Raw genomic sequence first — 26551 nt, forward strand, 5'->3', positions numbered from 1 at the left:
ATATTTGGGGCTAAGAAGGATGAAGTTACACGAAAATGAAGTTACACAACGCAGACCTGCACGCATTGTATTCTTCACCTGACATAATTAGGAACATTAAATCCAGACGTTTGAGATGGGCAGGGCATGTAGCACATATGAGCGAATCCAGAAATGCATATAGTGTGTTAGTTGGGAGGCCGGAAGGAAAGAGACCTTTGCGGAGGCCGAGATGTGGATGGGAGGATAATATTAAAATGGATTTGAGGGAGATGGGATATGATGATAGAGACTGGATTAATTTTGTTCAGGATAGGGACCAATGGCGGGCTTATGTGAGGGAGGCAATGAACCAGCAGGTTCCTTAAAAGCCATTTGTAAGTAAAAATTGTTTAAATTCGTATACTATGCAAGTGTTCAAGATTATAAACCATTTTAACACATTTTTCTCAGCAAAGTACAATGTTTATTGTGAGGAAATGAGATATTTATGTCGAAGAATGTTTATTTATGTGCTACTTCTGTAATTTCACTAGAAAACAAACTGATACAATGACATGCTATATGAAAACAGTAATATATGTCTGGTGTTGGTGGGACTGGAATGTGTTCTTTGGCAAAGGAGGAGGGACACAGGCCTGTGGACTTTCTTTGATAGGTTTTTTAGGGTTGTAGGAATTTGAGGTCTTTTTGAGGAGACAATTGGGTAAGTTCATTTTCTGGTAAAAGTCGTATAGTTGATAGAATGGATGAAGGCTAAGAAAGTTGTGCGGATGAAGGGTAATTCGACTGTGAGTCTGAATGTGCGCTTGTGATTGATCCATCCAAAGATGGAACTGCCGACCAGTTGAGACCTTTTCTCTCTTTTGTTTTAAAATCAGTCTCTGAAAAGTGACGACTGCATACTACTCTGTTGAACAGTGTCGTAGCAGTATGTTCGGTATAGGTTACACCTATACTTTCTGCCCAATGTACAGCCCTGTAAAATGTAGAAGTATTAATTAGAATTACCAGTAAATAGAATAGGCCTACTCTAGTATCATACAACCTTGGGTCTATTATATATTCTGGGGCATTTAAGAACTACGAATTTTATGATACTGTTCGAAACTCTAAGCTCGTATATCATACAGATCGAGTCTCTTTCTAGGTCTATGATTATGTAACTAGCAAAATATGCAATTAGGTAGTTACTTTGTAGAATTTCTAGGCATTTTTGACAATGCCGGCTTTGTTTTCAACAACAATTTGTGAAACGGGAGTAGTCACAAGTTTGTACATGCAAATGCAAAAAGACTGTTGCGCATTCTCAGATACTTTCATTTCAAGTAGGGTTGTCTAGTGACAGTACTAAATAAGAACCTTTTCTTTTGATCCATTTTTATATTTAATATGGTATTTTTCCTGAAAAGCTACACCAAAAGAGACACAGTTTCCTCTTGTTTCACTGGATTCTGTGTGATTTAAATAGTCATAAACATGTGATTTTAGTTTCCAAGCACAAATAATTTCAAAATAAAAATCCTATGACATCTCTTTATACTTATGTATTGTTGTAGCTCCTCCCGTATTTGTTACAATGTTACTAATTTATTACCAACATAACATATGAGGGGCCAGACTTAATTAGGTTACTAGGGAAATTGTCTATTTCTCTAGTATTGCGTTCTTAAACTCTCTAGTGTTATACTTGTAAGAAGTGGAGAGACGGGCTATAACAATGCATTAGAATATACCGTACAGGTAAGCATTAAACGATTTTTATGCTGAAAGTATTTGTGGCTGCAAAATAAAACCACGTGTTTTACATTATACTGTATAAATCTCACAGAAACCTGTGAAGCAATAGAAGATTGCACTTTATTTGGTGTAGCTGATCTGGGCAACTACTATTGATATTGTTATTATCACAAAACATGTTTGACTACTGCAATATTGCACAGCTAATCACGTGCTTAAATGTTAGGTTAGGTTTTAGCATATAAAAATGGACTCGCCTAAAAAAACATTGCTGTATTACTCTCTGTAGTTACAAATACAAGAGTAATTTAAAGGAATATAGATTAAGTAATCAATATTACTAACCTCAACATTTTTCGGGAAGTGGAAAAATGGTAAGTCCGAATCCCTTCTATTTGACCCCAGACAACCAGGCACAGAGCAAGTTTTTACCCAGGTTTTCTGGGACATGCTGGAATGACAGACAATACTACAGTGATTTTTCTTACATCCCTAATAAGTAATTAAATAATAAATACATATTATGTTAATCAATTAAGTTAATTAAACATATTATGTGTTTAATTCGTGCATTGTTTGCTTAAAACGTATCAATCATGCCACCTCACAATAACTTCAATCACAATGTGTTAAAACTACATCACAATAATTATTCACTTATATTTATAATTTCAGCAAATAAATCTCCATTTGTAAAATAATAAGTACTAAATATCACCTCCTTCTCAGAATAGCATAGGTGAACACATGTAACACACGTTAACAAAAGACACGAATACATAAATAACACAAAAAGTGCTCATTATGTTTCATTTATAATCTCAGATCTCCACTGCAAAATAAGTACGTAAATATCATCTTACCTCAATAGAAGAAAACACGTGTAGCACAAAACTTCTGAGTAATATTACCCAAACCACGTTGAAATAGGAATGAAAACACAACGGTACGCAAAACATCGACGCAGAATTCGATTTGTTGATTTGTTTGCCATCTATTGAGGAATTATTGAAGGAACGAGGACTTATTGCTTACCAATGTCGGTAGATGTCTCTCAGTTCACGTTGTAAATAACTCAAATCAAGTTGCACCCCCCTGTCCTATTATATATTTATCCATGGTCGATGCAATACTACTCGCCTGTACAAGAAACCTCTTATTTCCTCCTCTCTTGTCTACCCAGAAATCCTTGCCGTTTTAGGAGAGAACATTCGGGAATATGCCGATAATATAGATGACGCTAGGTGTTGAAGAGCTGCCCGAGTCGACGTGCACGGCTCAAAATTTTTAATTACTTTCAATTTCGGGAGGGAGGCTCTACGACAACAAAGCACTGCGACCTAGGATATCTATTGCTCTTAACTTCAAGCTAACACCTGTGGTGGCTGACCGGTCTGGGTTCGAGTACCAGTCGGGTCTGGCATTCTCCTTCGGAAAATCCATAGCGACACTTTTTACGGCCAAAGTTGCAGATGGAATTCTCTCGTTTTCCCATATTAAGCATACACATCATTCCGTCAACATTTCTCCATTTTCGTCATTCCATAGCATTTCCCGAACGCTGCCTGACGACGCACAGAGGGGCTGGCCTATGGACAATTGGGGCTACCTGCTCGAAACCTGGGCATGCAGTGAACTTCAGTGTAGTCAGCCGGTGTGGGTTTGGGAATGTATAGCTTTAAAGTTAGTGCCAATACAGCTTGAAATATCGTAGTGCTGGGTCGTATGCTTCACCCGCAATTCCATTACTCTCGTGGTAAACGCATTCACAACCCACATAGGCTGACAACACTAAATTGTCCACACCTGTGGAGTAACGGTTAGCACATCTGGCCGCGAAAACAGGTGGCACGGGTTCGAATCCCGGTCGGGGCAAGTTACCTGGTTGAGGTTTTTTTCCGGGGTCTTTCCTCAACTCAGTTTGAGCAAATGCTGGGTAACTTTCGGTGCTGTACCCCGGACTTTCACCGGGATTATCACCTTCATCTCATCCAGTCGCTAAATAACCTAAGATGTTGATACAGCGTCGTAAAATAATCTACTTAAAACACTAAAGTTCGCTACGTATCCAGGTTTGGAACAGGCATCACCTCTCGGCAGTGAACCAGCTCCTTCCATGTTTCGCCAGCCGGCATTCGGACGGAATAATAGTGATGGAAATATCAGAATTGAAGTGTAAATTGAAGAATAACATTCTCCTTCATGGAATTTCTTGCTAAACAGCTGCCGAGTTCCACAACAAAGGCTTAATAATTGGTATGCGATATATTCTCAGTTTTACCAATAAAGTGTGATGAATTTGATATCAATGAAAAAAAGATATTGACCCAATTTTAGAGAAAATTCAAAATTATAGACAGAAATGGAAATCTCATACTCAGGATGCGTAGAACAAGGATACCACGCCAAGCACTAAATTACCGCCCTTTAGGAACAAGATATTTGGGCTGTCCGCTGAAACGATGGAGTGAGATCATGACAGGTCACCAGGCTTAATACGTGATAGGAAGAAGAAGAAAAATATTATTATTATTATCATTATTATTATCATTATTATTATTTTATATTTTGAGTCTGGCTGGGCGGAAGAGAAGGCCTGCTGGCCTTAGCTCTGCCTGATTAAATAAATAAATTATTATTATTATTATTATTATTATTATTATATTCTTTTTCTTGTATTTATATTATTAGTGCTCTTTAGTGTTTTCTTTAATCCTGTTAATTCTATATTGGACTTCCATGTAATTCTCATTATTTACTATTACTGTTTGTATTTGTATGTGTTATATCAACAGGCTTAGAGACTTTGGACCCGATACAATAAGTTTACTATGCATACACTATAGGTTGTTGACTCGCTGCAAGTAGATAAAGATGTGTTGAGAGGTAACAACGTTGCTATTTAGAGTAGAGTACGGTAGTATGGGGAAACACATATAAGTACATTCTGAAAGTAAATGTACATTACACAATGGCAATGTCAAAAGAATGTGGAACGCATTAATTATTCTCCTGTCTTTTATAAGCATTTGTATTTAATTATACACAGTGTTAATGGTGGAAATAAGTATGTAGCAATTTTAATTTTTTCATTTATCCTATTGGTCGTGTTTAGGAAGTGCAATTACAGTACCGAATTGCAATATACCTACTACAAGAATCATTCTCAGTGTCTCAAATGTAAATCTTTTTCGGTTATCTGCCAAAGTTTGTACTGTAGAAAACTGAGCTCTACGTCGCATGACGTGATAGGAGCAAAACGAAAAAACCTAACATCATTGCAACCTCTAAGAGACAGTCCTTTATTCTCGGGTGACTCTATGTCCACTAATGTGTTGTTTATGTTACACAATTTTCCATAACCGTTATTTTTACATAAAATTGATTTCCACTTCTATTTTACACGTTCAGTAACCGGTGTACTTGATGTCTCATTAATTCTCTGCATCATTTTCTAAATTAATTTGAGGGCTTCCGGCATCTCTTGCTCTGACTTTTCTAACCGAGGAATAGTTTCAGACACAGTTTGTATGAAAACCAAATTATTCGTCAGAACCTTCAAATCGAGAACGTATTCCTTTGCGTATTTGTTGTCATTCATTCTACAGTACCCCCACCCACTGTACGGTTTACCACTATACTCAGTACGCCGTTATGCGGATTTCCCACTGAACTGCTCTATTGGGTCCGAAGTCTCGAAGCCTGGTTATCAAGTAAGATGAAAGAAAAGGATTCATAGCCTTAATCCTGCCAGATTAAATAAATAGGATATACAGAGTGAGTTTTAAGTTCACTGACAAACATCAGGGGGTGATTCCTGACTGAAAATGGAGCACAAAAGTTCATATCACCTTGTGTCCGGAAATGCACAATTTCCACGGTAGATGGCACTGACGACATTCTCTCATAACTTGCAGTGTGCGTTTTATGTGTTGTAGATAGTGTGATTTAAGCAACGTAGAAGCACAATGGTCCGGTATTCATTCCAGGAACAAGCCGAGATGGTGTTCGTGTATGGCCAAGCAGGTGGAAACAATCGAGAGGCAGTATGGATGTACCGAGCCACGTACCCTGACAGACAGCACCACCCACATCACACATCACCTGCTTGGCCATACACGGACACCATCTCGGCTTGTTCCTGGAATGAATACCGGACCAGTGTGATTCTACGTTGCTTAAATCACATTATCTGCAACACACAAAACGCACACTGCAAGTTATGAGAGAATGTCGTCAGTGCCATCTACCGTGGAAACTATGTATTTCAGTACCAAGGTGATAGGAACTTTTGTGCTCCATTTTCAGTCAGGAATCACTCCCTGAATTTTGTCGGTGGACTTAAAATTCATCCTGTATAAATAATAATTATAGAGGGGAATTTAGGCAGAAAACCTATATTTTTCCTTGATACATACAGGCTTGAGATTTAATATTTACATTTCTCATGGAAATGTAGGTATTAATAACGGGGTTTTATAGTGCCTAAAATGCCTATTTCGACGTTAGTGCCTATTTTAAGTTATTCTTTAATTTTTGCATAATTTTTCGTAACTGTTCACTGTTTTTCTTAATATTCTGTACCGTTTACATTCCAAGACGGACAACTCCTTCCTAGCAATAAACAACACGGTAGAGAAGTACCTCCGGGCCACCCCTTCTCATTCTTACAATCTTTCAATCCCAAAATTCAAACTTTCAGTCGACCTGGGTAGCGTAGTCGGTATAGCGCTGGCCTTCTGTGCTCGAGGTTGCGAGATCGATCCCGGCCCAGGTCAATGGCATTTAAGTGTGCTTAAGTGCGACAGGCTCATGTCAGTAAGTTTACTGGCATGTAAAAGAAATCCTGCGGGACAAATTATTATTATTATTATTATTATTATTATTATTATTATTATTATTATTATTATTATATCTTCCTCTGTCTGTCAGCAATTTAACACAAACTGGCTGGGTTGTACTGTACCTGAATAAGCATTCTCTTACATTTCAAGACAGATAACAGCCCCTTTCTCTTTTTTTTTACCATTTGTAAGTACAGCAGTGAGCGACACAATAGCCACAATAGGTGCTGATCATCTACTTGAAGCAAACTATGGAAATGTGATTGGTAAATGAAAAACATTAACTTAAAGACAGAATGTCTTCATTTTCTGTATGCATGTGTATCCTTGTGAAATGTGTAGAAGTTTCTTTAATCCTAGAATTTTACATTAAATAAATGTTGAATCTTATATTAGTGACATTCTTTAACAAAAAAGCCTATTTGTTATTTTATAGAGCCTAAATAAAGGATTTTAAGAGCCTATTTTAGGAGCCTAATATGCCACTTTTTAGGGCCTAAAATGCCGCTCTCTAATAATAATATAATACTAAAGATAATATTCTTCAAACAAATGGATGGTTCTGAATTATTAACGAAATATAGTACGCTACCACCAACGGAACCCACACATTAGGCCAGTGATGTCAAAGCAAGCACATTTTTTCTGACCTTGACGTCGTGCGCGGGCAGCAAGCGCTAAGTATGGAAAAAAGGAAGGGTTGTGTATATGAATAAGCAACCTGTTGGATTAAGAAAACAGTGGTGCACAAACTTCAAACGAAACGTGAAATTTTATGTCGTTATTTTTATATGGCTTCTTTCTGTTTAATATGATCTATATAGTCTATAAAACAAAAGTACTAACACTGATTTCTTAATATTGCACTTGTGTTTTAAATCTTAATAACATAATAGAGAGTTAAGAAGTAATATTCACTTAAATTCCATGGTAGTATAATATTATACTGTATTAAATGGATGAAACATATCATTCACAAAGAAAGTGATATTCCAAAGAAAGAGATTGAGTATGACATGATAAGTTGGAATTTATATTGATGGTATCTTTAGCCTTACAAAAGTAATCAATAAACTAATCAAAACAATATTACAGTGCAAAGCAAATTTACCTAGGTACTGTATCTGTTTTAAGTGTAACTAATATTACATAACAAAACTCTTATCGCATTATCCTTTTAAGGTGATATTTGTGAGCAACTTCCTATCATCAGAATATTAAATTATTTTCTCGAAATCTGCTGAAGCTATAGAGCTGACATTTTTACAACACATGGGCACGTATCTTTTGCTTATGATGTAACAGTAGTTGCTTTGCTAATTCATTTCCTTACAAACAATTTCCATGCGAATATTTTAAAAATTTTCAATACACTATCTTCAGTAATACGTATATATGGTATATTAGATTTACGAAAACATTCTGTACGGTTACTAAATAAATAGGCCTAACTGAAAATTTCACTTTTCTATACGAAAAGTTGAGAAAATATTTCTTTTGAACAAAAAAATCAAACTTGTGAAAAATGAGCATTAAAATTAAAACTTATATTCTTATAATGCACTTATACTTCTCAGGCAAATCTAAAAATTAACATGGATACAGTTTTAAAATAAGTTCTCTTCCCTTTATCTATTGAATCAGTGCTGGCCACCCCTGAATATAGCTCGACCAAGCGGCATATACCACCTCTTTAGTCTGTCTCTTTCCTTTCCGCTGTAAAGCGCTCAGGCTCTCCTGGGCTCTAAAGCGCGCTCTTGCTCCTGTGGTTATCAATTGACATATCTGCATTAGGCGATAATCCTACGTCTTTGGCTAAATGAATCTGATGACGGGATCTGTAAATGAACAGACACGTTGAAGGTTTTAAATTTTACTAGACGATTACATGGAACCCAAAGTAATCTTCATCGACCGATCGTTACGTAACTCTCAAATCTTAAAGCGAAGGATCAATCTTGACTCTGCATTGGAGTTACAACCTTGCAGCCTGGGGCTTAGATAACTGAGCGCTGACAATGTGAAGAGCGTGTGTGAACCCACCGCGCTTCATCCATCAGAATAAAGTAGGCTATCGCTCTAACCCCCGGTTTGGCGCACACTCATTTGTAACAGAGTACCGGTACTCAAGCCAGTCTCATGTCTTACGCTAAGAATACTGAACAGACTAGACAGGCAGAAAGGTAAGGTTGAGTATGTTCTCTGTTATTAAGATTTTCGTGTGCCTGACAAAGAGTGGAAGATTGTTTTGATACTTCCGTATTCTGAATAATGCTGGACAACCTGACACTGGCATTAAGTAGGACTGAACTTTCAGTTTGTGCACTCAAGTCTTTGGAAGCATCCGAAGATTCGCCTTCTTTTCTACTCCTGACTGGCCCTCGGGCTAGTGTTGATATTTTCTCAGAAAAAATTAGGATTTATTTTTGTTTTGAACTCATTATGAAATGTTCTGGCCAGCTTCGAAAAAAAAAGAAAAAAGAAAGAGCAGGCAAATTCTTATTTGTAGGCTATATTAAACATTATTATTTCGAAATATAAAGTATATGTTTTCACGTGTTCATTAACTAGTCAACAATGTAACCTAGTTAATTAACACGTGAAAGCATATACAGGGTGAATCCTCTCATCCTGAAGATTGATAACTATGCAAACCTTCATTTCACAGACGATGTAAAATGCAGGTGCTCACATCGCATTCACCAGCCGGTCCGATAAGGCTACAATGTTGTTTTCTTATGAATGACTTTGAAGACAGATTTCAAGATTTGAGTCACCTAAAAATGGATTTCGATATATTTGCTACATCATTTAGCATAAATATTGATGATACTCCCAAAGATGTCCAACTGGAATTAATCAACATGAAATGTTGACCTGTGTTAAACTAATTACGTTAAAACATTTGACAGAAAAACGATTATTTATCTCTTCCATGCAAAATTATCCATTAAAGTACCCTAAATAAAAACTACCTTCAGATGTCAGTACTTGAACGTCAGACCTTTACCGCTAAAAGCCAGCGCATACACACCTGTACTAGTGAAAGACCAGATCATGTCATGCCGAACGGTACGTGTGTCCAAATTTCACGAGAGGACCCCTGCGAGGGGGGTATAGTCCTTGCGGGGTAAGAGGAGAGAGTAAGCCAGTAACTTGAAGGAGCAGGTGGATGTGGGTGATGTCATTGGCCGACTGGGACAAACAAGACTAACAGCGTATTCCGAATCTCACCGGTCCGGTGGCATCAATGACGTCACGTTGCAACGAAAATAAGGAACAAAACTGCTGGAAGAATCGATGCTGTCATGGCGACTGTGTAAGTGGTTATCTGTGCTACGCTAGCAAAATTTTGCGAAATTTCCGTACTGCCATCTCGTTCAAATAAAAGAGATCATAAACAACTTATTTCTTGAACCGGTAGTAATAACTGGTCCGTTGACATGTTCGCTCATAAGCCATTAACATATTGTTTTTACGTTGTGCTTATTACAAACAATACAGCAGAACTAAAGCAGAACACACCGCCATGACATAACAGTACACGATGTCTTTCGTCTGCTAATTCCCGCCCTATACAAGAACCAATCAGATTCACTGATGGAGACTGCCATCACCTCTGCAAGTTGATGACACCGGTGCGACACCGGTGGAGCATCAATGACGTCATCGGTTGAATTCGGAACACCGTGATGCCATCGGATTGCTCACCGGTGAGATTCGGAATACGCTCTAAGTCAATGGCTGGGCGGTTTCGTGTTGAGGTAGGTTATAAGAGTGGGGGAAAAACTCGCATTCCTTGCTCGGATCTTCTCGTGAAATGCGGACAGCAGTCAATTCGGCCGAAAGTTATTCAACGCAGAGGACTGTGTTTACGGTATAGTCTGTAAAACGCCGGTACTGCATAAATTCTCAATCCGCAGAATGAGAAGATTCACCCCGTATATATATTCCGAAGTGATATAGTATTAGAAGTTGTGTAATCAAGATATATATAATGAAAAATTTAAGATTAATATATCCAGATACCACCAGATAAAATATTTATCTATGGTACATATTTGATTTATTTGAATAAGGTAAATAATAATTAGAAGATAGAAGACCTTGTGCATATTATTTTTAAGGAAGATGGGTCCCAAGGTTTTCACTGCAGCCCGAGGCTTATCATGCTTCTGAATAAGACGTTTTCTTATTTTCATCACCACAGTTTGGATTAAAACAACAGAAGTCCACCGCTGTGGAGTAATGATCAGCACGTCTGACTACTAAAGGGGCGAGTTCAAATCCTGGTTGGGACAAATTACCTGGTTGGGGTTTTTGGCAGGGTTTTCCCTCAACCAATGAAAACTGAATTTCTGTGTAATTTTCGGCGTTGGACCTCGGATTCATCTTGCCATCATTAATTTACATATCAACATTCATGTAAGAGCCCGGGTTAAATTCACAGTGCGACATGCTATAGTTTTACAAGAGGGCGGCCGTTCGCTAGCCAATCATTCAAAAGAATAGAAGTAGTAAGCACAATAAGCCCCAGGCTGCAGTGTAAGCCTTCGGGTCCCTTCTCCGTACGAGAGATAGAGCGAGAGAGAGAGAGAGAGAGAGAACATCAGAAATTAATACTTTTTACAAATAACTGAAGTGAAAAATATCCCAAATTATTATATAACTTAGAATAATAATTTCAAAGGCATACTTAAATGCTTCTAAATATTCTTTCATTCTATCCTCACAATTTACAGGATTTTTCCTGCTTTCCATAACGGCCACACGACCGACCTGTTCGTAGCATCTTCAAATCTATCTTGAAAACTGTATCTGCAATGACAGAAGAGTTTTGCTGTTTCCTTGGTTCACACATGCCTCTTTAAACACAGTGATTCTTCACACATCGTGGAGGCTTTTTGCTATATTCTATTCTCTGTTTTTAAGTGATATTACAGTTGTAACTTTGGTTTTTTAACGTCATATACCAAGTGTTCACTTTTTTATAACATGTTCCATTCGACCTACACGACCTGAAGATGCCAATCAAAATTGGCGAAAACGTTTGTTTTGAAATCTGTGTAAATGTTATTATAACATGTTTTATTGTGTTTTATGTTAAGTATTGACTGAATAGAATTCATTTTTCAATTAGAATAATAATTTTAATGCAGTACTACGAATAAGCAAAGGAATAATGAACGTAATTTTTTACATTCAATGAACAGAATAATCATTCAAATACTCACCAACATTATTTTATTTTTATAATATTTTATCCTAAATAGGTTGCAAAAGTCTTTCTGAAATTTGCACGTTAATCGAAACAGAAAATTTCTTTAACATTTGGGGGACCCAAAATTATTTTGTGGGGCCTAACCCCCACCGCCTCCACCTGGCTACGGGCATAATGCCGCACGATGCAACAGAATTCAGTGATCAGCGCTGTACCACATATGCACAGCAATTCTACACACGCTCCTCAATAACAACAGCAAACGCAACGTTAATCCGTACACACACCGTATTTGCAAACCGCAATTCCACACATGAGCCTACACCTCTATATCACACACGCACCGCAATTCCACACAAACAGCGCAATCCCCCACGAGCACCGCAATCACACTCAAGCAGCTCAATCCCACACGGCAGAGTAACTCCACACGGGCATCGCAATCCCACACAAGTAGCACAATCATAATCCCATATAAGCAGCACAATCCCACGAAAGCAGCGCAATCCCACACGGCAGAGTAACTCCACACGAGCATCGCAATCCCACACAAGTAGCACAATCATAACCCCATACAAGGAGCGCAATCCCACTCAAGTAGCACAATCATAGTCCCATACAAGCAGCGCAATCCCTCACAAGTAGCACAATCATAAACCCCACACGGCAGAGTAACTCCACATGAGCATCACAATCCCACACAAGTAGCACAATCATAATCCCACACGGCAGAGTAACTCCACACGAGCATCACAATCCCACACAAGTAGCACAATCATAATCCCATACAAGCATCAAAATCCCACACAAGTAGCACAATCATAATCCCATACAAGCATCGCAATCACACACAAGTAGCACAATCATAATCTCATGCAAGCAGCGCAATCCCACACGGCAGAGTAACTCCACACGAGCATCGCAATTCCACACATGTAGCACAATCATAATCCCACATAAGCAGCGCAATCCCACACAAGCAGCGCAATTCCACACAAGCAGCGCAATCCCACAGGAGCATCGCAATCCCACACAAGTAGCACAATCATAATCCCATACAAGCATCGCAATCACACACAAGTAGCACAATCATAATCTCATGCAAGCAGCGCAATCCCACACGGCAGAGTAACTCCACACGAGCATCGCAATTCCACACAAGTAGCACAATCATAATCCCACATAAGCAGCGCAATCCCACACAAGCAGCGCAATTCCACACAAGCAGCGCAATCCCACAGGAGCATCGCAATCCCACACAAGTAGCATAATTCCACACACGCACCGCAATACCACACGAGCAGCGTAACTCTACATGTCCAACGAAATTCCATATATGCAACGTAGTGCACACCAAACATTACAATGCATACAATACATATACAGGGACATCATTTTATTTTTACTAACATTTCTAATATTAACCTGGCTATACCTTTAGAGAACCGGAAACACAGATTGCTACCCCTCCCACGATTGTAGTTCGATGATACTGTCGTAAAACACAAACAAATCACTCTACTAGGTATAGGAGGGAAGAAAAGTAGTTCATCCATTTACGTAAACTAGGAAATATCGCGATTTTGAGTTCGATAATTTTCGTTAGGTTTTTGTTTAACCTTAATACAGTACTGTACTGACAATAAGTGTTTTTACTCACGAGCTGAGTTATCCATGCGAACGTATTCATTATGCAGTGTATATTATACTGTCTACATCACATTAGCGTACAATGTAGAGAATGAAGTTAAATTGAAAAATACAGTAATCAAAATATGGACATTTAAACACATTTTTGAAAATGGTGGCCGTTCATTTCGATACAGGCTTCACTTCTTTTGTGCATATTATCACACTATAGACTATTGTATCTAATTCCAATTACCAGTTTCGTCCTTCGTACTAGTAACTCATGTTGAAATAATTTTGTACGTAGTCTATAAAAGAGTACCTTACGTACTGTAAATTCAACCTTCACTTCTGCCCGACCCGCAAAGATAAAATTACTCAGACATGCTATCTATTGTCCATCCAAGTGGTTTTGCCGCAGGATGGTAGAAAGAGAGGAAATCACGTGACAGTTAATTACTTAACGAGGCCCTTTTATTTAAGTTATTTTAAACAGTTGTATAATATTACGTAAACGTCCAATTCCTAACAGAAATTAATGTTTTCAGAAAAGAGCTAAGACAGCCCAGCTTTTACAGAGGGGCGAACAGGAGCAGGTGGAGGTGGAGGAAATGGGGATGCGACGTAGGCAAACGGACAGTACCTGTGCGAAAATATGATTCAATATTGAAAGCTCTTTCGTCACTGGAAAACGCGAACATATTTCTGAAACGTACTATACTCACTAACTCAGTGCCGTTTACTATATGCAGTTTTGGATCTGTGTGTAGAGGATGGTTGAACGTCATGAGTGGAAGGAGTGGGAGTGAAGTACATTCAAAAACTCAGGTACAATAAAAATTGAAGTAAAAATAAAATGATGTCCCTGTATAACACATACCATACATACAACATATAAATACTATACATCCAATACATACGCAATATATATACAATACATTCCACACTAGACTGACCAGATTTTTTATGGTCCAACAAGGGACATTGGCAATTTCAAGAAAAACAACAAACGCTTATCTAGTTACTATCCGTTGAAATGTTGCAGAAGTTACATGTAACAGTAGATACAATTATATATGCAACTTTGCATACTAAATTTGTAGAGTATCTTAACTTTCTGAATTAAATGTAGAAACACACATAACTTCTATACATAATTATGGCCACTAAGAATTCAATTTCAGTACTGACGCATGTATCGATGTCTTTCACATGATATTGTACACACTGAATTCTATCACACACACATTTTACAAGTACTGATCTGAAGAATGCATCTTTTCAAGGATCTGTTCATTCCCATACAGCTTCACACTAAGTTCTTCACATGGGAAATGAAAGTTTGTTTTCACTTGTACAGTAACTAAGTTGTTTCAATTTTCATTCCTGACTTTTCAACAGTCCAGATTGAGTTCATTGTAGAGAAAAGTCTTTCAACTGACGAATTACTGGCTGAAAGACACATTATTAACACTATTTTGAGAAGATTTTCAAATGGAATAGATTTTTTTTTGAAATGTTGAAAAACATCACACCAAATTTCACCTGTTGGTTTGTCACAAAACTTTTCATTTTTTGAACACTTAAAAATGGACGCTGCGGCAGTTCTAACGCTTCCACGCAATGCGAATGAAGACAAAGATGGTATATCATATGTTCTTCTCAAAGAGTGCAGATTATCTTATACTGTGCTTTGCTGGTTTGTCTGTCTCATACTGAGAACCGTTCAGAAATGTGCATGAATCACAACAGTTTCATCAGGGTACTTAAATATTTATGTGTGAAATGTAATTGAAACAAAACCAAAATTTCTGGGGACAAAACTAATTTCCGGGGACAAAAAGGGGACATTTGCTCCCCGGGGACAGCAACTCAAAACCGAGGACTGTCCCCGGAAATCGGGGACGTCTGGTCAGATACAACTTACATTACATACATGGCGAACGTGGAATTAGAGTCTGTATTGTTAACAGTGCACTGTGTTAATCACAATTCACTAATTATTACGTTATAATAGTTGTATTTATCTTCGCAGGTTTATCGTCATTGTGTACCCCATGAAGTCACGTTCCCTGTGCACCATCAGTAACTGCAGGAAGGCAATCCTCCTGGTGTGGTGCCTCTCTCTACTCATCACCTCGCCTGTCGTTCTCACCAAGGTAAGTGATCTGAAGCGAATGCTGTCACACAGGGGGCTCTGATTAAATTTCGTATCTCATTCGCACGAGGTTTCATGCGGTTCCTTTGTTCCTAGCACCTCGTTTTAGAGGATCAGACTCCTCTGCAAATAATGTAAAATGCATCCTTGTGCACTTTATGCATACAAATTTCTTTCAAGAAGTTAGTTTCTCCATAATTTCGCGCTGTGGAGTAGTTACCGTGCTTTGCATTACTTCCGAGGTTCTCATGTTCAAATCCGGCAGAAAAAGATGCCTTTTCAATTATCATACAAATCTTAAAAGGGATAATATATCTTTAACTCTCGCAAATTAACTGCTCTAGAATTTCATACTAGTAACTGTTTTTTTTTTACTTCAAGAATATTTGTTGTTAATAATTACGATATTTTATAGAGCAGTTTTATAAGATAATCTTATTGAATTTGGTACTCCCAAAAAACTAGTTCGATTAATTAAAATGTGTCTCAGTGAAACGTACAGCGGAGTCGGTATAGGTCAGTTTCTGTCAGATGCGTTTACAATTCACTGTGGGTTAAAGCATGGAGATGCACTATCACCTTTACTTTTTAAATTTGCTCTAGAGTATGCCATTAGGAAACTCCAGGATAACAGAGAGGGTTTGGAATTGAACAGGTTACATCAGTTGCATGTCTATGCGGATGACGTGAATATGTTAGGAGAAAATCCACAAACGATTAGGGAAAACACGGAAATTTTACTTGAAGCAAGTAAAGAGATGGGACTGGAAGTAAATCCCGAAAAGACAAAGTATGTGATTATGTCTCGTGACCAGAATATTGTACGAAATTGAAACATAAAAATTGGAAATTTATTCTTTGAAGAGGTGGAAAAATTCAAATACCTGGGAGCAAAAGTAACAAATATAAATGATACTCGGGAGGAAATTAAACACAGAATAAATATGGAAAATGCCTGTTATTATTCGGTTGGGAAGATTTTACCATCCAGTCTGCTGTCAAAAAATCTGAAAGTTAGAATTTATAAAAGTTATATTACCGGTTGTTCTTTATGGTTGTGAAACTTGGATTCTCACTTTGAGAGAGGGACATAGGTTAAGGGTGTTTGAGAATAAAGTGCTTAGGAAAATATTTGGGGCTAAGAGGGATGAAGTTACATGAGAATGGAGAAAGTTACAAAACACAGAACTGCAAGCATTGTATATTTCACCTGACATAATTAGGAACATTAAAACCAGACCTTTAAGATGGGCAGGGCATGTAGCACGTATGAGTGAATCCAGAAATGCATATAGAGTGTTAGTTGGGAGGCCGGAGGGAAAAAGACCTTTGGGGAGGCCAAGACGTAGATGGGAAGATAATATTAAAATGGATTTGAGGGAGGTGGGATATTATGGTAGAGACTGGATTAATCTTGCTCAGGATAGGGACCAATGGCGGGCTTATGTGAGGGCGACAATGAACCTCCGGGTTCCTTAAAAGCCAGTAATTAAGTAAGTTTAACGGACAAATACGTGTAATTTCAAAAAGAAATTAGGAGAAAAATGAAAATAATACTGAAAATCATTAGTGGGGTAATTCTATTACACCTCTTGGTAGCAGGAGGTTTAAAATCCAAGAATAAATGTGTCGCGGACTTACTTGTCTTCCTCTGAAAGCTAAATTTCATCCAAATGTAATCGAGCATTAATTTTGGCAACTGACGCTTTGATCTTGGTAGTAAAAACAAGACGATGACAAGTGTTGTGTTTCGGCCAGCAATTCCTTAAAGACGGAACTCACAAAGCTCCTGATTGAAGTCCAGATGACGCTGAGAGATGTCGCTGCTGACAGACCGTCAAGGCTCGAAGGAACCATGCCATTGATGACGCTGTGCTTCTTAGATTACTGTTTACCGATGCATTTTTCCCGTAATAATTCTGTTTTAATCATTATCGCAGTCCTCGCATCTCGCAGTCACAGTTATCACTCACTATTTCTCGTGTAGTCCGGATTTGTGCGAGGCGGGCCTCTCATCTCGCACATCGCATGCGTCGGTTCAGAAAAACCAAGACTTTATACTTGATATGGTAATAAAAATACACGGACATAATTTTATTTTTGCTTCAATTTTTATTGCACCCGAATTTTTAATGTACAGTAGTAGTAAAAAAAAACCGGACCGACCCTTGTAGCTGAATACAAAGCCTTCTTCAATCCAGAGCACGATAGACTGGTAACTAAGACTTACGTGGTTCGAATCCTGCCTGGGAAGGAAACTTTTTTCTGTTCCTTATTCAAATTTATTCCCAATATTTTTCGATTGCAGCCTTATTTTACTACTCAATTAACTTATTATTCCCAGAACATGAATTTTACCAGCAATCGAAAGGTATACAACTGTTTAAAATAACTTAAATAAAAGGGCCTCGTTAAGTAATTAACTCTCACGTGATTTCCCCCTTTCTACGACCCTGCTACATAACCACAGGGACGGATAGTAAATAGCATGTCTGAGTAATTTTATCTTTTCGGATCGGACAGAAGTGAAGATTGGATTTACAGTACGTAAGGTACTCTTTTATAGAGTAGGTACAGAATTATTTCAACATGAGTTACTAGTACGAAGTTCTAAACTGGTAACTGGAATTAGTTACAATAGTCTATAGTGCGATAACAAAAGAACTGAAGCCTGTATCGAAATGAACGGCCACCATTTTCAAAAGTGTTTAAATATCAATATTATGATTATTTTTCAATTTAATTTCATTCTCTATATTGTACGCGAATGTGCTGTAGACAGTATAATTTACACTGCATAATGAATACGTCCGAATGGATAGCTCAATTCGTGAGTAAAAATACTTATTGTTAACACTGTACTGTACTTTGATTAAACGAAAACCTATAATGAAAATTATCAAACTGAAAATCGCGGTATTTCCTAGTTTACGTACATGGATGAAATACTTTTCTTCCCTCCTATACCTAGTAAAGTGATTTGTTTGTATTTTATGCCAGTATCATCGAACTCCAGTCGTGGAAGGGGGTAGAAAACGGTGTTTCCGGTTCTCAACCGTTAATCCAAAGGTATAGCCAGGTTAATATTATAAATGTTAGTAAAAATAAAATGATGTCCCTGTATAAAGTAATCATTTATGATAACCCCTTTGGTGGCTGAGTTGTCAGAACTTTAGCCTGTCACGCAGGCGGTCCGGGTTCGAGTCCCGGTTAGGTCTGGGATTTTTCACTGATAAGTCCATAGTAGAACTTGTGGCGGGCAAGATCGCAGTTGGGATTTTTCTCGGGGTTCTCCCCTTTTCCCATGTTAGGCATCTACATCATTTCCCTAACATCTCCCCATTATGTCATTATTCCATAGCATTCCCCTTACTCCAGATGGAGACGCACGGAGGGGGCTGGCCTAAGGACGAGGGGGTTGCCTACTCGAAACCTGAGTACGCAGCCAGTACATCGGATTACCGTCAACGTGTACTACCGAAGTTTAAAACTTGTACAACTGTATATAATAATACAGGGTCTTTCCGGGCTAGTGTTACATACTTTCAGGGATGATGGGGAAGAGCACATGTATCAATTTGAGATAAGGAACCCTGGTCCGGAGATGACTGAATCGAAAGTTATAAGCATAAATAGTTGTGTGGAATTGAAATAATTTTATTCCTCTGCACACCTTATTTATGTGTATTTATCTGTACACCTTACACATACTGTATTCATCTGACGTTGTTTACATTGTCTTCTTACAGTATTCCAGACAGTGCGCTGTCCGAGGGATCGGGACAGGAAACTACACTAAAGCAATGCAGATAGCGTAATGTGTAACGGACATGGTCGGTCCTGATATGCACGTCTGTAGACAGCAGTGTATGTGTACAAGTTGCAGTGTCCAGTTGATCAGTCCTAGTGAAATGGATGAGTATACGAGAGCGGAATATGCAGACCTGATTTTCGAATAAGGATGAGCCAATAGAAACAGTAGACAAGCTCACAGATTGTATCGGGCTCAGTACCCACGTAGGAGACATCCGGCCCATACCATCTTTCCACGACTGTTCCAAAGGTTAGGGAAGGAGGGCACGTGGTGCCAAATTACATTTCCATTTCCACACAACTATTTTTGCTTATAACTTTCGATTCAGTCATTTCCGGACCAGGGTTCCTGATCTCAAATTGATACATGTGCCATTCTCCATCATCCCTGAAAATTTGTACCATCAGTTCGGAAACACCCTGTATAGCAATCTTAGGCCTAATGTCTGCATTTGAATCGAACTCACTTTGGCATAAGTTTCAGTTTCCTTCTGTTTTTAATTCTTTACTTCGTAGCACTCTACGAATTTTTTCAGATATAAACTGTCTATATTATCGATTACAGGTTTTGGGGAGTGAAAAGGACGAGGGGGTAATATTTTAAACTTTCCTTGCACTTCTTTTTCCAACATTTCCTTACTTTCGTATGTTCTTTTTCTGATAAACTCGTGTCATAGTACATGCTCTTTTCCCTTCTATTGGTGACATATTACCTTCTCTCTGCGTCATTTCACCCGTTAATAACGTGTAAATAATGTCCCTAGTTTGTTCCTGTATCACAGTTCTCTTTCGATTCATGGTGCTCTCCAAGAGCACAGAATGTTATCTGACATGACTTCGCTGTAGTTCGGAAAATTGATGGACGAAAGCATGTTGTGCTAGTTCCTCTTTTCGTCATATTATAGCCGTCAATACCGTGTGTAGCGTAATACTGTTATATTTTATTTTTTTTACTTGAAAATACAACGTCCATGCAGTAGAGATTTGTTAATTCTATATTGTACAATAAGAATAAATATTTATACCCATTATATTTGTATCTCCAGAAAATGTAAAAAATGTGAAATAATCGTCCTAATTTTTAATACAGAATGGTTCAAAAGTCCCGTTCCATATTCTTGAAAACGGATAACAAAATTTAAACAACTTTATATATAATATTACTGATTACACTATAAGATAACATACCGGTGTACAGTAAATTTAAACTTGCCTCACTTTCAAGACATACTCTTCAAAGCTATATAGTTTTGATATAGTGGACAACACAGCTATAAGCTATGAATGTCACAGTACAATAAAATAAACTGGAAGTCATTTCAGTTATCTGTTGAAATTTAAATATTGGAATGCAAACTATACAACATCTTCAAATGATTTGTTTATAATAAAATAAAAATTATAAAAAAGAACCTATAAAAACTTCTAAAAATAAATAAAAATGTAGATTCAATAAAAAAAATAGTACCTTCTTTAAATTCAAATATTCGGACACCACCTATACTACAATGGACATCTCGGCAAAAAGGGAGGTCCACTAATAATTATTCCTAATGAAATCGCTTTTAGAGTAATCATAACCATACAGATATAGACAAACTAATGAAAACTTAATTTGTCGTCTTCTGAAACGTACCGTTAATAAATACAAAGAAAACTATGTATCGTCAACATATTACCCATTAAATGCCAATAGTTATTATAAATTACTTAGACTTTCCTTTTCATCATAGTAATACAAATTTATGCAAACCCTTCAAACGTTCAGCTTCATAAACACAAAAGAAATCTGTCCCTCAGAAGTTAAATAGCAAATCAATATTTTACATTTTACGGGTCTTCATGAGGGTTTTAATTGTTGATCAGGAAAAAGTTAAAATGGAATATTTTCCTATAATAGTTGTTGATATTCACAATAATTGTTATAAATATCTCGTCTCGTGTCGTCTCCTCTCTTTACCTACTCACAAGTTACGAAATGTTACTATTTTGTTGAGTCAGATACACTCTGCAGGAATATGAAATGTATAATATTGTCTTATTATTTATGGAATTCTGTAGCGCAATAAATTGTAAAACTGTGTTTCGTTAATCAAGCATTATTTCTTGAGTCAGATACACTTTGTAGAAAAATGAAATGTATAATATTTATCCTATTATTTTACGAAATTTTGTAGCGCAATAAATTGTAAAACTGTGTTTCTTTAATCAAGAATTGTCTGCCGTTATTCCTTGAGTCAGTTTCACTTCGCAGAAAAATGAAATATAAAATATTTATCTCATTGTATGAAATTCTGTAGTGCAATAAATTGTAAAACTATGTTACTTTAATCCAGAATTTTCTGCCGTGTTGGACCAGAAAATAAAGACTTTTTGAAGTGACTAAATAGCCAACGAACTAGATTTCAAACTAGTACTGTATCATCTTAACCAGTGTAGACTGGCTTCCATGAATGCAAGTCACTATACAATACGAGCACATAGGCAGGCTTTCTCGGATCCCGCCTGGACTGGACTTATAACACCCGGGCTGAATGGGCCAGTCCTAAATTTTAACCTGCTGTGAGGCTTCGCCGGAACCCAAGCCTGACGGGGGTAGTTACGGGCGTGAGTCTTGTCTCATTTGCCGGTCTCTACCATCCACCGCTGTGGAATAACTGTTATCATGCCTTACCGTGAAAAGAGCGGGCCCGGGTTCAAGTCCTGGTTGGAACAAATTAACTAGTTGATGTTTTCTCCGAGGTTTTCCCTCAAACAATTAAATCAGAATTTCTGAGTAAAATTCGGCGTTGGACATCCATCATCATTTCCGCTTCCCATATTTCGGTCTTGATCTGATGGTATGTCATTATTTGCTGGTGATAGTGCTATGTACCGTGGGCTCTCCTCTGGACTCATGGTAGCTCATGGGACCGGTGTTGAGGAACCGTAGTGATGTCTATGAGAATAGGTAAGAGAATTCTGTAGACTGCAGGGGAGTACGGAGGCAGCCCGCAGGGATATCAGTAGATCGAAAAGCCTTAGAGCAGTGATGTCAAAGCAAGCGCATTTTTCTGACCTTCACGTCGTGCGCGGGTAGCGAGCGCTAAGTATGGAAAGAGGAAGGGTTGTGTATATGAATAAGCAACCTGTTGGCTTAAGAAAACAGTGGTGCACAAACTTCAAACGAAACATGAAATTTTATGTCGCTATTTTTATATGGCTTCTTTCTGTTTAATATTATCTATATTGTCTGTAAAACAAAAGTACTAACACTGATTTCTTAATATTGCACTTGTGTTTTAAATCTTAATAACATAATAGAGAGTTAAGAAGTAATATTCACTTAAATTCCATAGTAGTATAATATTATACTGTATCAAGTGGATGAAACACATCATTCATAAAGAAAGTGATATTCCAAAGAAAGAGATTGAGTATGACATGATAAGTTGGAATTTATATTGATGGTATCTTTAGCCTTACAAAAGTAATCAATAAACTAATCAAAACAATATTACAGTACAAAGCAAAGTTACCTAGGTACTGTATCTGTTTTAAGTGTAACTAATATTACATAATAAAACTCTTATCGCATTATGCTTTTAAGGTGATATTGGTGAGCAACTTCCTATCATCATAATATTAAATTATTTTCTCGAAATCTGTTGAAGCTATAGAGCTGACATTTTTACAACACTTGGGCACGTATCTTTTGCTTATGATGTAACAGTAATTGCTTTGTTATTTCATTTCCTTACAAACAATTTCCATGCGAATATTTTTAAAATTTTCAATACACTATCTTCAGTAATACGTATATACGGTATATTAGATTTACGAAGACATTCTGTAAGGCTACTAAATAAATAGGCCTATACCTGAAAATTTCACTTTTCCATACGAAAAGTTGAGAAAATATTTCTCTTGAATAAAAAAATTAAACTTGCTAAAATTAAGCATTAAAATTAAAACTTACATTCTTATAATGCACTTATACTACTCAGGCAAATCTAGAAATTAACATGGATACAGTTTTAATAAGTTCTCTTCCCTTTATTTATTGAATCAGTGCTGGCCATCCCTGAATATGGCTCGATCAAGTGGCATATATCACCTCTTTCGTCTGTCTCTTTCCTTTCCGCTGTAAAGTGCTCAGGCTCTCCTGGGCTCTAAGGCGCGCGCTTGCTCCTGTGGGCATCAATTGACATGCCTGCCTTAGAGCATGCATAACATTCCATTCCTGGTAGTACTCTACAATGGGCCCACCCCAGGCGATCTACGTGCGAGGGCAGTCCGTGCCCCTTGCCTTAAAGGGGATTAAGAAATAAGTGATTTGCCAGATCCGTTTGCTTGAATATATTTTCAATAGCTAAACCCTAAGTAACATGTTTATATATATATATATATATATATATATATATATATATATACAGAGACATCATTTTATTTTTACTAACATTTCTAATATTAACTTTGCCATACCTTTGGAATAACGGTTGAGAACCAGAAACACCGTTTGCTACCCCCTTCCACGACTGGAGTTCGATGATACTGGCGTAAAATACAAACAAATCAATTTACTAGGTATAGGAGAAAAGGATAGTAGTTCATCCATTTACTTAAAGTAGGAAATATCGCGATTTTGAGTTTGATAACTTTCATTATAGTTTTTTTTGTTTAATCAAAATACAGTACTATATTAACAATAAGGGTTTTTACTCACGAACTGAGCTATCCATTCGGGCATTCATAATGCAGTGTATATTACACTGTATACAGCACATTAGCGTACAATATAGAAAAAGAAATTGAATTGAAAAATAATCATAATATGGATGTTTAAACACATTTTTGAAAGTGGTGGCCGTTCATTTCGATACAGGCTTTAGTTCTTTTGTGCATATTATCGCACTAAAGACTTGTACCTAATTCCAATTTCCAGTTTCGTCCTTCCTACTAGTGACACACGTTGAAATGATTCTGTACCTACTCTATAAAAGAGTACCTTACGTACTGTAAATTCGTCTTCACTTCTGCTCAATCCGAAAAGATAAAATTACTCAGACATACTATCTACTGTCCGTCCAAGTGGTTATGTCGTAGGGTCGTAGAAAGGGGGGAATCACGTGACAGTTAATTACTTAAAGAAGCCCTTATATTTAAGTTATTTTAAACAGTTGTATAATATCACGTAGACGTTCAATTCCTAACAGAAATTAATGTTTTCAGAAAAGAGCTAAAATAGCCTAGTCACTAGCCTTTACAGGGTGGCGAGCAGAAACGGGTGGGGGAAACCGGGATTCGACGTAGGCAAACCGACTAGTCACTGGAAAACGCGAACACTTTTCTGGAACGTACTATACTCACTAACTCTGTACTGTTTACTATGACCGTAAGGCGACATGGACTGCATGTGCAGCCTTGGTTCTGTGTGGAGGGCGGTTGGAAGTTTACTCGTAGAGGGGGTGGGAGTGAAGTACATTCAAAAACTCAGGTACAATAAAAATTGAATTAAAAATAAAATGATGTCTCTGCATAACCTTCGGGTTTACTACACTTGTGATAAAGTTCTCCGTTTCAACCTATACTCAAAATCGTTAACAATATCTTTAGCATATATTTCGAATATACTTTGAAACGGGAAACTCTTCTATATAATATATAACACCATCGTTTGAAGTTTTCAACAGAAGTCCTTATAAGAGTTAAGTTTTAAATGGATTGAAGCAGAAGACTCCGACAACAAAGTGAATGACAAAAGTATTTTCTTCGTCATGCAACTTTCGCTGTAGCGTTCTGACTCTGTAAAACTACAGTACCGATCATTGTGTGTGTAGCAAGAGTTGCCCTGCGTGGGTTCGAATGAAGTTCCACACCGCAGGGTGTTTGATCCGCTTTAATACTAAGAAGCGCAAATATACAAGGGGAGTGGCGTCTGCATCGAGTATCAAGGCCTATGATCAATATAGACGGGCTTCAAGTGGCTTAAGACGGAGAAGTGTATCGAAATCCCTCGTCTCACCCTAATTTGACAATTGACGTTAATGTCATTTTCGTAAGCCCCCTCTGTGGTTCCCATACATGGCTGGATTTCTCGTAATTCTATACGTACTACAGCAAATAAAATATCATGTCAGATTTTGTAATTTTAAAATATGAACTCTTCGAACGCTGCGCTCAAATTAAATACAATATAACATAATACTACGATCACAATTCGCCTTCTTTCGATAAATTATTGTGGCTCAGGTTAAATGAGAGGAGAAAGTTACATTCCCTTTCTCTCTTATATCGAATTTTGCACACCTCTACTCCTCTTACTTATCTATCCGATTCCACAGTCTTTCTCGGTATCATAACTTAAATACACGGTCACAATATGATAACACGCTAGAAATACCACTCCACACATCATCTCTTTATTCTTCATCTTTCACTGTTGCTACTTCTCGTTACTGGAATTCTCTATCGCCTGAAGTCAAGGGCTGCCGAACTTTAATTTCTTTTAAATGTAAATTAGAAAAATATCTTATGATGAGTTGCCAGACCTAACGCGTTGTAAATGTTTAATGTAGTGTGTTCCACTGTATTTATTTTTATTTCTTTTTATTTTTTTTTGTTTCTTATTTTTATTGTGTAATCATGTAAATCGTGTTTATTTATCACTTAACACCAGTATGTATCCTACTGTCTTGTTTTTTATTATTAATCTATTTTTTATTGTTTTCATTTTATTCAATTGTTGATTTCTGGTTTAATTATGTGAATCCTACTTACTTACTTGTAATCTAATACTAATATGTATACTAATGTGTTTATTTTTATTTTTACTGTGTACATTTTTTATTGAATTATCGGCTTCTGTTTTTATGTAATTCGTATTTGATTCTAACAACATTAATATGTATTCAACTATGTTTACTTTTATTTTATGACGTAAATTTTATGTAACTATCTCTTTTGATTCATTATGTACCTAAATTGTATCAGTATCTAATTACTTAATTCCGATCCAGTTGTATGTTCAACTATGTAAGCAAGTTTGAATCCTGGTTGAGTGTAAGAGAAGGCCTTACGGCCTTAACTCTGCCAGGTTAAATAAAGCCATTATTATTATTATTATTATTATTATTATTATTACTACTACTATTACTATTATTATTATTATTATTATTACTATTACTA

General features: G+C 37.1%; 1 protein-coding gene and 1 long non-coding RNA gene across 2 annotated transcripts in view; one reads left to right on the top strand and one right to left on the bottom strand.

Moving 5' to 3' along the window:
- The window catches only part of LOC138707752 (allatostatin-A receptor-like), an 882364-nt gene that overhangs the window by 703750 nt on the left and 152063 nt on the right, over nt 1-26551 (top strand). The window contains exon 5 of the mRNA XM_069837618.1: nt 15449-15572. Coding sequence (XP_069693719.1) covers nt 15449-15572 — 124 coding nt within the window. The remainder of the gene's footprint in view (nt 1-15448; nt 15573-26551) is intronic.
- LOC138707753 (uncharacterized) lies at nt 206-2680 on the bottom strand. Its single transcript, XR_011334351.1, has 3 exons — nt 2583-2680; nt 2065-2170; nt 206-958 (listed from the first exon to the last, which is right to left on the bottom strand). It is a non-coding gene; the product is annotated as an uncharacterized lncRNA (long non-coding RNA).

Source organism: Periplaneta americana, chromosome 10 (genome assembly GCF_040183065.1).
Source record: "Periplaneta americana isolate PAMFEO1 chromosome 10, P.americana_PAMFEO1_priV1, whole genome shotgun sequence".
NCBI classification, from domain to species: domain Eukaryota; kingdom Metazoa; phylum Arthropoda; class Insecta; order Blattodea; family Blattidae; genus Periplaneta; species Periplaneta americana.